Source organism: Python bivittatus, unplaced genomic scaffold, assembly GCF_059951505.1.
Source record: "Python bivittatus isolate LINGU-HERP-01145 unplaced genomic scaffold, Pbiv_v1 ctg000330_np1212, whole genome shotgun sequence".
Lineage (NCBI taxonomy): Eukaryota > Metazoa > Chordata > Lepidosauria > Squamata > Pythonidae > Python > Python bivittatus.
The window spans coordinates 25,213,355-25,233,495 of record NW_028277058.1 but is presented as its reverse complement, the minus strand read 5'-3'; the positions used below and the strand labels follow the sequence as shown (position 1 = coordinate 25,233,495).

The window sequence follows — 20,141 nt, the reverse complement described above, 5'->3', positions numbered from 1 at the left end:
TCATGTGACATGCCAACTTATGACGGCAGTTGTGGCAGTTCCAGTTGTGATCATTAAGCAAATCCCACATCGTTAAGTGCACCGTCACATGACCACAACTTGCAATTTCCTGCCAGCTTCTCCATTGCTTGTCAAAAGCCAACAGCAAAGGTCAGAAATGGTAATCAAGTGACTGCGGGATGCTGTGGCCTTCATAAATATGAGCCAGTCACCAAGTGCCTGAATTGTGATCACATACTGTAACTGCAGGGACATTGTGACAGCCACAATTTCGAGGACTGGCAATAAGTCTCCTCGTTCAGCACTGTCGTAACTTTAAAAGGTCATTGGATGGTCTTTAACTGAGGACTATCTATACAACAATTGCTCCTGTTTTCTTTATTATTAATGAAAACACAGATGCTCTGTTCATAACAGCTGCTTTCTGATATATCAAAAAAAAAAAAAATTACTGATCTACTTGTGCATTTTATCCGAACATGGCATGCCATGATATCACTTATAAATTTAGCTGTAATGCAACAAAACAGAGCGTAGTTCATACAATTAATCTTTCTTGAGCCCATCTTTTCACTGGGTCCCAGATCTCTGCCTCATGAAGCTTAATACTGAATATCTGACTAGAAAAACTGCATCAGGGGACATGGTAATGACTGTTGATATTGTACATGGGCTAATAACAACTGCAAAATCCAAAAGCCCATTCTAATGTGCACGTTTCCCATGGCCCATCCAACAGCTATTTCTGAGCATTGCCATCCACAAGGTCAGAACTGGATTTGTTGAACACTAGATTCCTTGAACATTGCTTTCCTTTGAAGATGGAGCTCACTTGCTGGATTGCTCCCTCCAGCTTCATGCTGTGTCATCCTCTGTACCTGTTACCTGTCAGATGGCTGCTGCTGCTGCTGCTTCCTCTTCCTCTTCTTCTTATAACATGATCTTACCACTTTTTCAAGAGTGCTATACCTGTTTCCAGAAACAGCTCAAGTGACATGGAGGAGAGATTGGAAAAGCTCCCTTTCATGTCACTTCATGCCCCCTCTGCTTATAGCTGGGCAGCTTGATGGGTAGCTAAACCCACAGTTGTAAACATCTCTCTAAACCCACCCCACCCCATTGGACAATGGAGAATGAATGCTGGTTTTTCCCACTGGCAAGTGATGTGTGGTAGAAGAAGAAGTGAAGCCAGGACAATCTACCTATTTCTTTAACTTGGCCTGCAATCAATGAGGACAGCCCCATATGCCAGCCTCATTTCTCTGGCAGAGTAGGGATCATGAATGGAGGCAGTAAATTTTATGACAACATACTTTTTGCCAGCTGAAGGACTGGTAGGTAACATGTTGACTCAGCTTTGAAGAGAGCCCCATATCTGGTCTTTGAACTCACCCAAACTTCCATAGGGTGTCTGTGCAAGAACAGTTGTGGTAGTGAAGAACCATCATGCCTTAAATATTCAGTTGGCTTCTTGTCTAGGTCTGCTCAGAAATGTGGATGATAGTTTTTTTCTCCTGTTTTCTTTCTCAAAACTCCCATGATAGCCTAGGGTGCTATCCTAATTCTGTCATCAGTAGAACATTTTCATGAAATATAAAACTTTGGGGCATCTTACAGACAAATATATTTTTGGCATTAGCTTTACGGACTATCCATTCTATTAAGTTCACATGGAATATGAGAAGGAGGAAATTATTTGTTTATCCAAGCAATTTCTATGAGGGCCCCACTGTTGAATCTTGGGAGAAATAAAGTAGAAATAATCTTAGCCTTCGTCCCTTAATTCTGGTCAATTACTCATATAAAAGGAGGAAGATAGTTCTTCACAAGGAAACTAAAATCTTAACATTAGATTGCTAATTAATTTTGATGATAGAATATACTTCACTGGCATAATTGAGAAAAATAAGCCGGTTTTGGCAAAATAAAACTTTAAATATGTCACTTGTACTGTATATGTATCACTATATACTTAGTGTTTATAGCTAATAATAACAATTTGGTGAGTGTAACCTTAGATTTAGATTTGTATATAGAGCACTTCTTTGTTCTCTAGCTGAAGTATCAGCGTGTAAATATGTGGGCACTTCAAAGAATAGGCAGTAAGAAGGGGAAATGGAGACATGGCTAAATGGGAAAAAATGTGTAATTACCTGAAATACACAAACTTTGATTTAAATTGATTTAATTTGAGTAAGATATAGGTACCAAATTCTTTCCAGATAAGAGAGGAAGTAATCTGCAGTTTCCTTTGCCTATTTAATTTTTTTTTATATAATAATTTAAAGGGGAAAAAAAGTCACTGAGTTTTAAAAACTATTCAGCTTCTTAGCCTCAAATCATAGCTTTGTGAATGAAGTAGTGCTCTTACCGCTCCCAAATGTCTTCCTCTGTGTAACCAAATTGATTATCTATAGAAGGTGACAATCAATTTACATAATCAATCACTTTATATAAAAGGTAGTGCCAGGACTATACCTCTTCCCAAAATGGGGCTAGGTTGAGGGACCCAGCACACTATCTAAGTCTAGGAGTAAGGCGAGATGCAGGAGAATTATAACCTAACCTCTGCAACGTCTTTGTGCAGACACAGGGAGCAATTTGTGTGCAAAGGCCTTTTCAGTAAATTGGATCATCTATTATTGTGTCAGAGCTCTTTTTAAATTTTAGTTAAGTCTTTAATTACACTGGATTACCCTATTCATCTTTAGCTAAAATAATAATTTTACCATTGTCATAAATAAAATATGGCTTTTAATAAGATTAGTAATTAAATGCAATCTTAAGTAATTGCATTAAGCTATGTATAATAATGAGCAGTCTGAATGTTCTCTCATTCTTATTGCTGCAATAATCCATTTGCAGCACCAGTAGAGTTTATTTTTGTTCAGCCCTGAAGAATAATTACACTTTTACTATCTCTTTAATTCTTTTTAATAATCAGTGTTTGTTAAAACTGGTTAGGATATGAAATTTTATTTGTTTCTTAATTGTGTAATAATCATTAGAATCATTAGGTTGATACTCTTCTATCCTGAACACACAAGGCACACTCAGTGGAGTAGTGTTTCTCAACCTTGGCAACTTTAAGACATATGGACTTCAACTCCCAGAATTCCCATGCTGGCTGGGGATTTCTGGGAGCTGAAGTCCACACATCTTAAAGTTGCCAAGGTTGAGAAACATTGCAGTAGAATATTGTTTGCAACAGTGCTGGAATGATAGGGGCATCTGCGGGTGGGGTGGGGGGTCAGAAGGTCAATATGGTAGATGTGACCATACAGTAGAAGCTCCACTCTTTGTACTGTGTTGACTTTGCAGGCATGTAGAAGCAGGCAGGGCTTTGATCATGAAGTCATCTTGCCTATTTTGAGCCCCTCACCCCCAGATACCTCTATACCCCTCCATAATGGCCTACCTCCTCTCCAAAAGAGATACTTATCTTCGTTCAGCTAGGTAAACATAATAAGCCCTTTGGGACAGGTTATTTATAGATTTTTTTAAAAGAAAAGTATAACTTTTCTAAACACATGGGTAGGTTTTGAAACATTTGGTATGTTGATCTTGCCTTACCTTCCCCCCAACCCCCTCCCCATAAGATATGTTCAAGTCAGAGTCTTCTTTAAGTGTGCTAATACTTAGAACAGTGTTTCTCAACCATGGCAACTTTAAGATGTGTGGGCTTCAACTCCCAGAATTACCCAGCCAGCATTGATCAATAATCCTAACCCTAACCGATTTGATGGGGGAGAAAAGCACAAGACAGCCAAAATATGTAGACGTCATCAATTGGTGTGTGAAACTTACTGGTGAGCCAAAAAGAAACAAGAACCAAATAAAAATCTGAATGTCTGTATCAGGCTGAAGCCACTTGGCTACCAAGCCATCATTCCTCCTTGTCCTATCCTGCTGGAGGTGAAGGTTGCATGAAACCATGTCTTCTACTTTACAACCAGGCACTTTTCTAATCACTCTAACCATGGCTATAGGCTTCAAGGGCAATTGAAATGAGGAAAAGAAATTGGGGGAAAATGCAACCAGGGATTTTGCATGCCTGATAGTCCCTACTAAAGAAAAGGTGAAATAGATAGGATTCTTGTTAATTTCATCTGATGTCATGCCAGAATTTCACTTGTTAGGATGATCCAAGAGGTGAGAGTTCCATCAAGTGAGGAACAGACCTCCCACAAATTCTTCAGAGCTTCACCGTTGCAAAAAATAAAATTTAAAAAATGTGAGTTAGACTGTACCTAAGCCAGAAATAAATTGGCTGAAGTACTGGTAAATTAAAATACTTTATTTCAGTTATAACATAAAAAATAGAAATAAAGTATCATTAAAAAATAAAATGAGATAAATTTTAGGAGATGGAATTTTTAAAATATAAGCTGAACACAAGCAGCACAAAAATGAGAGAAACTTTCTTAGTTCAAATAAATCATTTTGAACACTGAGGCTTTTAGCATTAAGGTTTCAGTGAAGAAGCCATCATAAACAGTTTGAAATAGATAGCAGTTATTGTTATTACTAAAGCTGGAGCAAGTTTAATCAAATCGTTCCTAGAGAGGTTCTGCTGAATCTTGCTGGCTATTAAAAATAAATTGATGACATTATAAGAGAGTACATCACTCTGATCAGCTAAAAGATAATTAAGGTAAAAGACAATGCAGCTTGGGTATTGAGTTATTAAAGGGGTATACATTTGTACTGCAGTTTGTGAGAGGCTGGACAGTAAGGAAGTGTGTGGGTATTGTCCAGTGGCTCCTTTGTTGCAGAACAAAAAGAATTTCCACAATTGCAACAATTCAAGATATAGCCCTATTTTCTTCCTGTCCTACACAGCAGAATATTTGCCCCCCACCCCCGCCCACAAACATACACTTCTAAGCAGACTGGTCTATTTTCATCTGTCCTTTCTTTTTCCAGGGGTCACATTTGTGCTTATCTTGGTTTTTACTGACAGTGCAAGAACCGGCCTGGGACTACTTTTGAACTGGTGCAGTGCACAAGTGAGCCAGATCTACCCCCAGTGGTGATTGCGAATCTCAGTGGGAGCTGAGAAATGTGCCAATGATAGCTGGTTCATAAAATGTCTGCTAGGATATTGTTTCGATGCTTAGGGAAATCCAGAAATATCTATTATTTTGCCAAAATACTACTTCCTCCTCCTGGTTTATATACCAATTTGCTTCTCACTGGAAAGCAATACATACATAAGAAAAAACAATAAATATTCATCTTTAGGGCAAAGTACAAAGCAAGAATTTTCTATTAATGACAAGTTGAAAAATAAATGTTTAAAATAATGTTTCAGGGAACTGTTGCAAATCTTAACCTAAGGAAAGACAAATGCTTAATTGTGAACTGAGGTTTTGTCTGTTGTAATTATTTTTCTCTTTTCTACATTCAGTGCCTTCAATTCAGAATTAAATTAGATGATTTGTATTTGTTTATCAAGGAGATATTATATTTTTAAATAATTACTGCTTGTATTCTGTTTCAGGAGAGAAAGATGAGTTTTATTCATTTTAATCTTATTTATTATGCTGCTTTTTAATTTTCTTACTCTATCATATGATTTATTTTATGAATTGACATATATTCATTAATATTTATGTGCTTTTCTTTTCCATCCATCTCTCTCCATCTCATGAAAAGCACATCAGGGTAAGTTAAACCACAATGGTTGCTGATCATATTCATTTTCAGCACCATGCTTAAATTTCCTCTTCTATTTCATTTTATTTATTTATTTATTTATTTATTTATTTATTTCTAACTATTTTGAATTGATAATCTTATCTGAGAATTGAACTAAAATTGAATATTAGAATATTCTAAATTGGCAACATTTGACACTGTTTCAAGGTTCGTTTTTAGTCTATGGATATACCAATTGATTTTTAAATGAACTGAGTGAAATTCTAAATGTGTTTAAATAAATTATTAAAATGTTCGAAACCTACTATATATGACTTAGATTTCACTCAATCATTTGATTCATTTACTTGTTCTATATGAGCAGTATATAGAACAACAATATTTTGTATTGATTTTTTCACTTTTGATTTCATCTCTTACCAATTCAGTTAATTTGCAAATTTGAAAATATGTTTTATTGCTCTTTAGATTTTAACTAAAAATAGTAAAATGCAAAGCTAGCTTACTTACTTAGATGAAAAACTCACTGACATAAACAGGCCTCATTCCTAGTCAATGTGCACAGGCTTGCACTGTTTTTATCTTGTAAACAATCTGAAAATCTAGAAGGAAAACAAAGGTACTTGTAAGTATCAATATAAAGTGAGTAGAATGATTTATTGAAATATAGATGAGTTTTGGAGGTTTACAAAAAATCCTGTTGCTGAAAGTCAGAATATTCATTTAAAATTTTTGAAGAAAAGGTATTACTATTCCAGCTTCAGTTGAATGAATGTATGAATGAATGAATGAATGAATGAATGAATGAATGAATGAATGAATGAATGAATGAATATATGTATATGTATATGTATACACACATACACACACACGCACACACACACTGTATATATATTACAGTTTTAATGTACCTTAAGTCTCCAAATGTCGGTAATTGTTTTCACCATGCTTACAATAAGATTATGAGTTTATGCATTAGTCAGTTTGATTGATTCGTCATAATGGTGGTATATTAGTGACATTATTCCTTATAGATGTTGAATATTAACTACCTGGCATTCTAAACTATGTTTGCATTTGCACAATATTGATGTTTAAGAAAGTGATAATGCTCATTATGCTCAACATACATTCATTTAAACATAGTAATGACAGCATTATTTTAGCAAGCTGAGCTTTTACTGAAAGTATATTAAATTTTGTCATTAGAAAGTATATTAAATTTTTTGTCATTAGATCTAAATAATCCATTTAAACTAATTTTTGTTTTGCTTTTCATACTTTTTATCCTATCAGAATTTGGCTTTAACATTTGTTTTTTTTTTAAAAAAAAATTACATAAGTGGTGGATTCAGTTTGCTGACACTGCACTATGTGAAACCAAAAAGTATTTTAAAAAATTAAAATTACACAAAAACATAGATAAGATTTATCATTATTCTAAACTGAAATCTTGATTTCATTCTTACCTTTCACTATTAAATAAAATTATAAGCAGCTGACTAATCTGATTTTTATTTTTTCTCCTATACTCTAGATTGAATTTCAGTTTTCATCTAGACCAGCTTTCTCCAATCTGGTGTCCTCCAAGAGTTTTGGACTACAGCCATTGGCCATGCTGACTAAGGAGGATGGAAGTTATATTTCAGTACATCAGGCAAATGCCAAGTTGGGAAAGCTGATCTAGTTTAACATTCCTGAAAAGGGTAGAACTTTCCTGTTGGATTCCACCTTTCATCATTGGCACTCTGGATTAGAATCTCTTTTCTAAAATAAATATGTATATTATTGTATAAATTAAGTTCACTGAATTAATGTTTTATGTGCTAAATTAGGCCACATTCCTATAATATTTAGAAGAAAACTTATTATAAACTCCATATTCAGGTTATCTTTCATATCTACATCTGAACTGGATTGAGTCTTCAAAATAAAGTAACAGTATCTACTCTCATCTAACATCACAAGAGAATATGCTTGACATTCCATGGCAAACAAACTAATATTGACAGTTTTCGAAACATCTGAATTTGCAGATGAAATCCACTATACCTTACTATTAATGAGCTTTACAATTTTCAAATATTTATGAATATACTATCGAATGGCTAAGATTAATTATGAGGCTTTAGTTGCACAGTGCAGTAATAGGTGTCCTATTCCGATTCTAGGAAATCTATGAAAAATTTCAAACTCAATTGTATATTGTTCAAATGATCACTGTAAGGCAACGTGCCCCAAGTTGGTTGGGAACTGTAAAAGTTGAAGTTAACCAAGTTGAGAAACTCTGGCTTAAGGCACAAAAGCTTTTATACATATATAGATACAGATATAGATATACATACACACACACACACATATGTGTGTGTGCATGCCAAGTATCTGTCTCCATGCTAAGTATGGAGTACAGGTAAACCTAGCCTAAGATATTTTGCTGCCTGATGCAGAACAGAAAATCTCCCTTACATTTTCTCAAGATATATAAACAAGCAAAGCTGGCCATAATTTTGACACCTGAGGCAGAAAATCCCACAAGCACCTCTTGGCATAAAAATAAAGCAGTAACTCCCATAAGTATCAGCCTTCATGAGTCCCCAAAACAGCTATGCATGTGGCTGCTCTCGTCTAATGGGAGGCAAAACCATTACTGGTCCTGACGAAATCTTAGTTTAACTTATACCGCCTTGAGCTGACCAAAAATAGAAATTGAATGAATGAATTATTGAATGAATCATCTGAAAAAACAATGAGAAAAGGTATTCAATGGGGAAATTTGTTGTCTCACCATATTATGTCATGTGTTGGAACGTTAAAACAAAAATCAGAGATCTTTTTTAAATCTTAATCCATCTTTTATTATTATTTTTTTATTTAAACAATGTATATGGCCTCCCATCTCGCTGCACCAATTTTTATCCCATTGCTAGAAAGAGAGAGACTTGGGCTTCTAGTAGTACAAAATTGTTCTGCATATTTTCCGAAGCCTACTTCTTTTTGTTTGTTTTCCCTTTCCCCAAGCTGCTATTCTGATTCGTTTGTGCGTGCTGGCCTTATACACATACTGCATTAGTACACCAATGATCCATAGCCTTAGCGGGTATGCCACTGATATGTTATAAACATGTGGACCAATTGAAATATATTGGAACTGCTGCAGGTCACAAGAGTTTTACTGGTGGCAGATGCCATGTAGACTTGGGGGCTCAGAATGCTATAAATGCAATTCTCAAGTAAAGTTCCATCCATAAACTTCCCCAATCACATCTGCTCTGTATGGCAGGGAAGCTACAGACCATGGATTTAGAGTTTTCTTTGGGCCAGTTATAATACCGCTCCTATGTTGTTATAATTTGGAATATTTCTGTAATTTTTTTTTTAAATGTGGTGACTTATACAATGGAAGGGACAGTCAGGGAAGCATATTGTAAGAAGGTCCAAATACTTTAAGATGATTGAAAATGCATTGTGCTTGGTTTTAATTTTTTGGAATTAAATTTATGTCAATCGGAAATACTGGAGAAAAAAAAACAGTAGTGGTAAATTAACTTTTCAGCGTTTATCTCTTAACCATCCTAAGGGAATGATAGATTTTTCCAAGCTTTTCCTGCCTTCACATATAATCATAAATTTCAATTTGCAAATAAGATTAGATATCTTTGAGAATCATTATTAGCAGGAGACTGAGCTGAGTCTTGTGCTCTGCTACTCTGTTTAACAATATCAAACAAAAGCCAGGATTGCATGCATATTTCTTTCTCCTTTCTGAAACTGCCTTAATCTCCCAGAAAGCTGCTGTGGAAGGTTGTGAGCAGGGAGGCCACTGGACACTGGAGTGTATCTTACAGGGTTGCAGTAAGAGAGAGTAAACTCACTATGATTGTTGAAAACTGTAAGTTTCTTATTATTCTAAGTGAGAAATATACGAGTGTTGTAAAGAAAGCTAGCTATCAGAAAGTTGTGGTAGAATATCTTGAGCCACCTAGATGATGTGATCACTTTTCACCTCTGCAGAAACCATTTCAGAAGTAGGAAGATTTATAGCAACTAATGGCCCTGCATATCTTGCCCATTTACAAGACCTAGTATCTTTCATCACAGGGCATCACAGGGCTGGAGCTGAAGTCCACCAATGTCTCGAGGGCCACAGGATACACATCTCCAGTGTATACTTACACTTACTTACACTTGCAGGTTCACAGCCATATCAAATTACAAGCTGCTTGACAAATCATACTTTTGCTAAGATATAGGAAACTTTTGCTTTTTAAAAAAATATGTCTTTGAAAATGAAAATCAATTATAGCTAGGTTTTTGCAGATAGCCTAATGTGGAAGACTACAGCTGACACATGTTTAACAGGCTGTAAAAATCTTGTTTGTTAAACAACCTGGGCATTTTCTTATATTAAAGTCTGATTATTTTCTACTTTATGATTAGGGCATATTTTGGGGTGTTTCCAAATATTAACAGCTTCTAACAAAATAGAATGATTATTGTTTCATAAACCAGTTTGAGAAAGACTGGAATATGAAGTTAGGAAAATTGGTTTGTTGTTATTTTAAATGGGCCAAGATGAATTGCATCTGTGGAAACAAGAAAATGTTTCTCCAAGGAAGGTAAATACTCTTGCAAAGCGGGGAACAAAAAAAGGGGGGCTTTCTAAACTTCAAAGACTACAGTAAACAAGTGAAAAACTCTAATGGGTGACATGGTACATTACAATTGTATTTCATCCAAACTGAATTCCATTTGTGGTGTTGCTAAGTATTAGTCCCTGCTTTAACAATCTGTAATGCACTTTTAGGCATGAACTTCTAGAGGAAGCTCGGAGGAAGGGGTTACCCTTTGCACAGTGGGATGGGCCCACAGTAGTTGCCTGGCTAGAGGTAAGCTTTAGAAAAACCTTCTAAAAATATTAGTATACCTGATTTTATTTGCTATTCAAACTTTCTCTTACATTTTTTTTTGGGGGGTGCCTTCGAGGCAGTGTTGGCTCCTAGCAACTGCCTGGACTAGGCCTTGCAGTTTTCATGGCAAGATTTCAGAAGTGGTTTGCCATAGCCTGCTTCCTAGGGCTGAGAGAGAGGGACTGGCCCAAAGTCACCCAGTTGGCTTTGTGCCTAAGGCAGGACTAGAACTCACAGTCTCCTGGTTTCTAGCCTGATGCCTTAACCACTACACCAAACTGGCTCTTACTCTTACTCATTTTTAAGATAGACACAGAAATAGATTCATCAGGGAAAGCAAAAAATATTCTATAAGCCTCTCCTCATAGTTATCCATTGCCATGGGAGGAAAAGGACAAACAGAAATTGGGACACATTGATAAAATAGGTTTGCGTGTGCCCATATCCCATATAACCGGACAGATTACATTCCATATTGAGGAAAGCTTAGTTCTCCTTTTTTATAACCCGGTATTTTCTATGTTTGGATCTGCAGTTCTTAGAATGGTAGACCTGGAGATAATGAGGCTGAGAAAATCTAGGCTACTTTATTAATTCATACATGGATGTTATATGGAAGCAGGTAGTCTTGGGATTCTATAATATCTAAATTCACTTTAAGAAGGTGACCGAACACAGACCATTTTGATTGACATAGACACTCTACTGTGTCTTCTAGATTGTAGACTAAAAGGCCGGATTTGTTCCAAGACTGAGCAGTTGCTGAATTCCCAGATAATTATAATGTTGTAATTTAATCAGAATAATTATTAACTAAAGTACATTAAATTAGGCAGAAGGCAGGCATTTTTCATGATGGCTTTCAACATGAAAGGCAGTTTTTTAAAAATTGCACCTTCTTTGCATTAGTTCATAGCTGTTCATCATTCCTGTCAGGATTATTTTGTTATTTTTAGAAAGATTACTTTTCTGGTAATGAAGATGTCACAATGGAACCAAGGGTGATTATGGGATGACATCATTATATTCCTATATTTTGGGGGAAAGATGTGGGTTGTTTAATATTTTTTAAAAAGAAAAACATTGTAAGAAATCTAATGTCAGAATGGTGCACTGCCTTCTAAACCCAAATATGAAAGCCTGAAGTTGGGTCACCCAGTCATTGCAAGCATGTGTATTTCAATGCACACTCCCAGTTTAATTCAGCCCTGAGCCTTTGATAACAAGAAGAGGCCCTGTTGATCTTAACTACCAGTGTTGTCGAAACTTGGCCACTTTAAGATGAGTGGACTTCAACTCCCAGAATTCCCCAGCCAGCATGGCTGGCTGGGGAATTCTGGGAGTTGAAGTCCACTCATCTTAAAGTGGCCAAGTTTTGACAACACTGTTAACTACTGATTCTCCATCCCCAACAGCTGTGGCTAGGCATGCCTGCATGGTACGTTGCTGCTTGCCGTGCAAATGTGAAAAGTGGTGCCATTATGTCTGCGCTGTCAGATACTGAAATCCAGAGAGAAATTGGAATCAGCAATCCTCTCCATCGCCTGAAGCTCCGTCTGGCAATCCAGGAGATGGTGTCACTCACAAGCCCATCAGCCCCTCCAACTTCTAGAACGGTGAGTCACAGAGCATAAAAAGAATTCTGCTGGATCAGTCAAAAGGCCATTTAGTCTCGGATTCTGTTCAGTACATATCCTAGTAGATGCCTTTGGGAAGCCAGGCAATGAAGAAGACAGTAGCTTACTCCTGCTTGTATTCTCCAGCAACAGGTAGGTATTCAGTGACTCCTGAAGAAGACAGCCCTGTTTAGCCATTCTAGGTGATAGGAAATGATAAATATATCCTTTCTCAGCATGGCTTGTCTTCTGTTTTAGGAGGGTGAACAGTTCTACTCCAGGAGTTAGATTCAGGTGCCAATTGGGCAAACTTGGTAACATTAGAGTGTGGGGTTAATAGAAATTTAACGTCTGTCAAAAAAGTCATCTTGATATTATCCATTTTTCTATGGAGTTAGCAGAAGGCAGTCTTTTCCTTCTATACAGAGAAAAATGCTCCACTGAAGCCGCGAACTATCACTCCTTTGCATTTCCTCAAGGACTAATATGGCTGCTATGTGCTTTTCCTGATGGGTGAAAACCCATGGCAGCTAAATTTCCAGCAGCTTCTCAATTCCTTTCCTGATCAGGGAAAATATGGGAAATCTCCTGGAGCAACTGATCCACTCTCTACTTTCCTGGATTACAGAGAGTGTACAGCCATCAAAATGAGGGACATCATGAGGAGGGGCATTTGAGAGTTAGTAAGGGGATCACTTTAGAATGCAGAAGCCAGATAGGCCAGCTTGGTAGACCAGGTTAGGACTTCAGGTCAAATGTTCTTTATCTTTTTCCTTTTAATTTTTTTAAATCTTTAATAATGTTTCCCTGTACCTTAGGTAAAATTTACATTAAACTAACTGGACTAATCATGAAAGAAGATGGAAAAACATTGTGATATGAGAATAACTATCACCCTGAAGCTGTGTGAGGAGATAGTTTTAGCTTTCATTCTCTATTTTTCTCTGATAACTCGAATCCTTAAGATGGTTCACCAAGGTTTTCATAGTCCTCAGTTATGGCTGTTATCACTTCAAAAGTATTTATTCATTTAAAAAATGACAGACAAGAAGTAGAACAATACTGTCACTGCTAACTGGCAGGAACCAGAGGGCAATATTTATGCATTCTAAAGTGCCTGCTTGAGTACAGCTGAAACATGTACTTGAACTGATGGAAAAATAGAACGGAATAAATCTCTGTTGAAACAGATTTTTTCTCTTGGACATAATTGGCACTTCATGAATCCAGTATGACATGGTCAGGGTCAGCATGAAATCTTAATGGTCAGTGTGTCTTTAAGTAGGCAATACTAACGGGGGAGACACATTCATTATCCAGTAGCAGTGAATGGGCACAGTGTTTATTTCAGTTTTCTTGTTGAAGTGACTAGAATCAGTGACCTTTTGTTTTACTGTGCCCAGAATGGATAGAAAAACAGTTCCTGATCTAAGTTGTCAGGCAAGTGAGCAGGCAGTCTTAGATGTTACTGAAATCCATTAATAGTGACATAGCACCAAAAGAAGTAGAAGAATATGGAGACAGGCCCAGGAGTGTTTGCAGCATCATATAAGAATATCTTGTAGATCAGGATAGATTAGGAGACAAATGGTAGGGTAGAATTAGACAAAAGTATGATAGTGGTATGATACCATGGTGGATTATCCACAAAGAACATTAAGAGGTCAGATAATAGTAGAGGCCACCAGAGGAGTGCAGCAACAATTATCAAAAGCAAATATTTGGTACCTGAGATGCAATGGAATGTCATCTTACATCAGAATGTTTATTCTATGGCAGAATGAGGAAGAGAGAGAAACTATGTGATGAATGGTTGAAATAATAGCAGAAGATAGGAAGAAAGATAAGAGCATAAGAGAAAAGAAAGAAAGACTCATAAAAAAAGAATCCCACATTTGAGGAGGTGGGGAGCTAGAGAACGTATGTAGGCAGAAGTAAAATAAAACAGCAACTAAGTTAAGTTGGAAGGAATGAGAGACAATAAACATGAAGTGTTAGAATGATAGTACAGTTTGAGAAGAAAATAGGGAGAAACAGAATTACAAAAGACAAAAGAGTTCAGAATAGGTCCCACAATAGCATTGACAGACTTTCTTCATCTAACCCTCTTCAACTGGAATCATAAAGACCATGAGCCCTAAAGAACTAAGTAATAAAACACAATTTTCATGTTCATAAATGATTCTTATGCCTGAACAGTGTGATGGCCTGGTTCACAAGAAGCTAAAACAATAGCTGGGTTCCTCCTACTTGTTGAACCACTAACTTATTAGCCTAATCCAGCAGGTATAAATTCAGCAATGTCAGATTTCAACATCAGTGAACCATGGTTTCTGCGCCCAATTTCTTTGTGGGTCACAAAGTTGATGGATGGGTTTGCAAGATGTACTGGCCACCAGGGTTGCTAGTTATAGTGACCAAGGCATATTGTATTCCCTATCTTCTCTTTTGTTTTTCTCTTCTGCTACCTATTTTATGTCCTAGCTTCATATCAAACAGCTGTAAGGATATGTGAACTAAATGTTGATTGCTACTGCATTAATTAAAATGAAACAGAAGACAAAGTGGAGCATAGATTAATTTCATTTAAATTACTTTGGTATCTAAAATCAAATACAGAGAAACCCAATTTAAGTATTGTTGAAATATGACTATAATTCGGTGAAGGGACAGTAGTACTAGAAAATCTATGTTCATCAACTTTACCCACAACAATCCAATGTTACATGGAAAAAGTTCCCGAAGTGGAGGTTTCTGCATGCATATTTGGAATCTCAATCTCAGGAAAACTAGAGTATCTACAACAGACTCCCCTTTAAGATGTTATCTTCCTGAAAATATTAACTCTTTACTTTCCCTCGAAGAAGTTATCCATCTTGTGAAAATCTGGCTGTGTAAGCAGGATTGAGAAGATTGTGAAGTATGTACATAGGATATGTGTGTGTGCATGTATGTTGTTGATTTGATATATTGTGAACTTAGACCTCTCTCACAGAGGAAGTGATTGGGGAAAGCCCGGGAAATGCTAGCAGATGTGGTCCAGCTGTTTCCCTCTGTGCAGTTGTAGTTGTGTGGGAAAACACCTGAATTGAGCTATATATATTGTACAAACTGTATGTGCCCCAGTTATGAATTGTTCCGTTAGTCCTAGTTAACATCTCACAAAGGCAAAGAAATCATGATTTAGTTTGCTAAACTGAGCCCTAGTACCAGGTCTTTATAAAGGATAAATTCCAGCAAGACATCCTTATCCCCTTACTTACATATAGAGAAGCAAAAAAACTGTCTTAGCCATGGTTTAATCCAGGGGTTCTCAAAGTACGGCCTGCGGGCCGGATACAGCCCGCCGGGGTCATTTATCCAGCCCACCCACCTGATTGGCTGCCACTGCTGTCTGTCAGAAGCGGAAGTGTCAGGGCTGTGTCGGGAGCTGCAGGCAATGCACGAGGAGAGAGATCGCAGAGCCAAACTATTCTACATGACAGGTATGCCAGGTCCAGCGGCTCTCCTCCTCTCCTCATGTTTTTTTCAGCCCCCCAACATTCTGAGGGACCGTGAACTGGACCCATTTAAAAAGATTGAGGACCCCTGGTTTAATCAGTTTGGAAAACTTAAACTAGTTATAATAAAATATTCAAATGTGATGCCCAATTTGGATTAAAGTGTTATTTTCTTAAATCCCCATTTCTCCCATTGTACTACTTTTTAGGTCATGTGTAACAACAGTTGAAAATACAGTATCTGTGGGATCAACCTCACAGATAATTTTTCCATATACAGGAGTATACATTTCTAGGGCAACTTCTGTACTTTTAAATATGTATGATATCCTTGTAATTATTTGATGTTGAAATACTGAGATAATCATAACATGATTCCCAGTGTGTACAGTTCAGATTTCAGTACTAGTGTAGCAAATGCATCTTATTGGAACCAGTCCTAAGGTTCATAGATTCAATGAAATATTATTTCCATGTTAAAAATGCTCTAACATAGCATTCCCCAATCTGATAAATTCCAGATCTGTTGAGACTGCAAAATCTAACATTCCAGTGTGTTGGCTATGCTGAATAGGAATGATAGACATTACAATTTCAGTGTATCTGGAGGAAACCAAATGAAGCAAGCTGCTTTAAAGTAATAATGCTTATGAAGACAATAATAAATGTGTGTAGGGATTATTTGTTCACACTTATCTAATTGAATGCAGAGGCTCACTTCTGTATCAGAATAATTCAACTGATTTTTTTTTTTCAAAATGCAGGGAAAAAGCAGCTATTTAACATTGTTTTCTAGCTGCACCTCATCTGAGGCAAGGATGTGGTTGTGCTCATTTTGATGATGTATGCTGTTAACTTACAGTGTTGCTGCCTTTCTTCTTTAACACTGCTTACCTAATATGGATTTTGCCTGACTCCCTGTGGGCATGGACAATAGCCCTCAGGCAACGTCTGGGTAACCCACGAAGAAATGGAAAATCTTGCAGCTCCAGCCAAAACGGTTAGTTCTAATAATGCCTGTCATTGCTATTGCAGTGTCATGATAAGGAATTTTCAGGGGCTACTAAATATAATAATTTTAAAAAACAAAACGACTTGTGTTTTATGTACTGCTTTACACATTAAGCTTCATATGTGTAGGCTATTTATGGAGATGGTCTGAAGCCCGTATTGTAGTCAATTATAAACTACTTAAATAATTTGTATCAAAATAAATACAAATGCATTAAAATTGAGAAATCAACTTAGTTATTAATTGTTTAGTGCATATTAATTGTTTAGTGCATCCCACCCTGTACAAAAAGCTCCAGGGTTAGAAAGCTATCACATGTTGCTCTGACATTGCACTTCTCCAACCCATTCCTTTGGCATCCAGGGCAGAGCTCCTAGCCAGGACATCTTGGGGGAGGGCAGTCAGTAGCCTGCTGGCCCAGCAGAGAGGCATTTTGGGTGATCACCATGAGATTGTCCACAATACACATGAATTGAGGCCATCTATCCTGTGCAAGCTTTACTGAACATCGCAGGCAGTTCAAAAGCTGGCGGCATCACTGCTCTCCTTTCTTGGTCACTGGCTAGTCAAAGCTCCTGGCCGGTACCTCCCAGAGGAAGATGCATTGTGCAGAAGATTTGATCAGTTGGTGCCCATAGATTGTTTGTCAGCCAGTGACCCACTAGTAGTTCATCCTGGAAAATGGGCTGGCAATGCTTCCTTACCTACTGCCTCTTTTCCCCTCCCATTGACCAAATGTTATGACAACCTGAAAAAGAATAAGCATATATTGCTTATTTATATCTTATTTATTGGTTTCTGAGTATGCTGGATTTCCTTTTTGTTCTTAATCAATGTTGCTAATGGCTCTCTTTAACTTGCAGAAAGACAGTGAGGAAGGTAGCTGGGCTCAGGTAAAACCCTTTTCCTCTAACAGTTTTTCAACATGACAAACAGTAGTTCAGTTTCTGAAACTAGGAATGATCAGCCCTTGACAGATGAGAGTGCATTGCTTATGGAATATTTTAATGATGCCTGCAAAAGGGTTTTGTTTTGTTTTTTAAAGGCATTTTCACTTGAGCCCTAAACAGAATTTTCCTTTTATAGTAACTTCCTCAGGGACCTTCTTGGTCTCATTTGGACAGGCCCCAAACTATTTTGCCTCAAACCATCATCAACCTTTACTTACTAACCTAGGATTTACTTTGCATACATGTAATTTGCAAAACATGGCATCTAGATGTAATGCTGTGATGAGTGAATTTGAGAATATGGATGGGTGCTCTGTATTAATTACCAGCACTGAACCAGGAAATCTCTGGTAGTTACTTTTACCAGTGCTGTTAAATCAGCCAAATTGTCTAGAATTGATGAGACATAAACCCAGTAGTATTAAAGTACATACAGTGCAGTTAATGGACAAGCAATAGTCAAGATGGGAGAGTTCACCAATGTGGTGCCTTTCAGCAAAATTAGGTAGCTGAAGATGAGAAATTAATTGATGGGTTGGCACAGCTCTATTGCAAACTGCATTTCCTTTGCTTTTCTGAATGCCCATATTTGTACTAAAAGGATCTGTATGTCTACAATTTGGGAACTGGAGAGTTTACATATTACAGCAGTCACATGGCCAACTCATTATTCTTTTGCAGCTTGACAAAATTAAGATGAAATTATTATAGTACCTATATACTAATCTAGACTACATACTAGTCATCCCAATTGTGAATTGTGTCCTATGGTCTCACCGCTAGCACAAAGTTTTTACTCTGAAGAAAACATCTTTTTCACATTTTAGTGTCACATTCAATACTTTGGTTCCATTTATGCAATTCTTTGCATAAGTGCTTTAACAATATTATATAGCTGTCCAGAGTTGCTTTGTGTGAGATGGGCAGCTATATAAATGTGATAAATAAACAAGCAATGCTTTGCAACATAATTATGCTAAGTAATGCTTGTGCTAATTGTGCTAGTTATTCCACCAGTGCCTCCGTAACCATGGAATAAACCAACCACCACTAATATGCACCTCTTTTAAGTTTGCTATTAGCATTACCTTGTATATGAATAGAACTAATAAATCATATCTACAAATTGCTTGCATGCACAGCATCATTTTGGCAGAACCGTATCTTCTTAAGTAGATGAAGTGAATTACCTTTTTCTTTCCATATCCAGAATGATATTTTTTGGCAGACTTTTTATATTTGCTTCCTTCTATTCCCTCTGTTGCATGATATCCATGCAATTCAAAGTGGGTTGCCTTTGCTTATTCCAAAATGCTTTTTGTTTTTCAATTCCTAGCCAGACCCCCATCCGAGTATTTACTAGGGCCAACTCAACTTTCTCAGATCTGCTGAAGTTGGTTAGATGCTGCTACCTGGTGAGATACTGGACTAGGACTGCCATGTAATTAAAGTTCAGATACACTTCTTTAACCTGATGCCTTCTAGATTGTGGTTTGGCTAGGAATTTTAAAATCTGAAGTCCCAATGCACGTGTTCTCCCAGACTTTGGGGTAGGATAGCTGTGAAGTCATATTAGGTATAATAGATTCCTACTATATTATTCTATTGTTTTTAAACTGTAAGCTACCCAGAGTCATTCAGGAGTTGGGCGGCCTCCAAATCTTGTGTGTGTGTGTGTGTGTGTGTGTGTGTGTATTTGATCTGTCAGGCAATAGAATGGGGAAGACAATACTAGAAACGATTAAGGAAATAGACAAGAACAATTGTATTTGGTTTGGTAATTATATAATCATTTTGTTTCCCTATTTTTTCCCAAAGACTCTGGCTTATGGTGATATGAACCATGAATGGATTGGTAATGAATGGCTTCCCAGCCTAGGGTTACCACAGTACCGAAGTTACTTCATGGAATGTTTGGTGGATGCAAGGATGTTAGATCATCTAACAAAAAAAGATCTCCGTGTACATTTAAAAATGGTGGATAGCTTTCATCGGTAAGTTAACATATCATTTTTAATAGCAGAGCTGCATAATCTTCAAGCCATAGAGGTCTATGCAGCCCCTAAACGAATGATACATTTTTATATGACAGAATAGGAACATAATCAAACACCCTGGTAGTCAACATGTTAATTTAATGATATGATTTCTACATTCTTCTCTCAGTCTAAATCATTTGCCACAAAATACTTCCAGTATTTATGAAACATGCTGAATAAGAATTTTCCATAATGATAAGATGGTTTCTGATTGCCTTATGATGTTATTTTTTAAAATAACAGAACAAGTCTGCAATATGGAATCATGTGTTTAAAGAAACTGAATTATGATAGAAAAGAATTAGAAAGGAGAAGGGAAGCAAGTCAGCATGAAATAAAAGGTAATGCTTTACTAAAATACAGTAAGTTATTCTCAATGCTTATCCTGTAAAATATTCTAAATACAAATATTGTTTTATAAAAACACATTGAACTGCAAGTAAATGCAAAACATCA

General features: G+C 36.8%; 1 protein-coding gene across 1 annotated transcript in view; it reads left to right on the top strand.

Annotated features, from left to right (window-relative positions):
• The window catches only part of PPFIA2 (PPFI scaffold protein A2), a 207,179-nt gene that overhangs the window by 181,279 nt on the left and 5,759 nt on the right, over window positions 1-20,141 (top strand). The window contains exons 21-26 of the mRNA XM_088141851.1: window positions 10,466-10,547; window positions 11,984-12,184; window positions 16,622-16,684; window positions 17,560-17,589; window positions 19,465-19,640; window positions 19,929-20,026. Coding sequence (XP_087997977.1) covers window positions 10,466-10,547; window positions 11,984-12,184; window positions 16,622-16,684; window positions 17,560-17,589; window positions 19,465-19,640; window positions 19,929-20,026 — 650 coding nt within the window. The remainder of the gene's footprint in view (window positions 1-10,465; window positions 10,548-11,983; window positions 12,185-16,621; window positions 16,685-17,559; window positions 17,590-19,464; window positions 19,641-19,928; window positions 20,027-20,141) is intronic.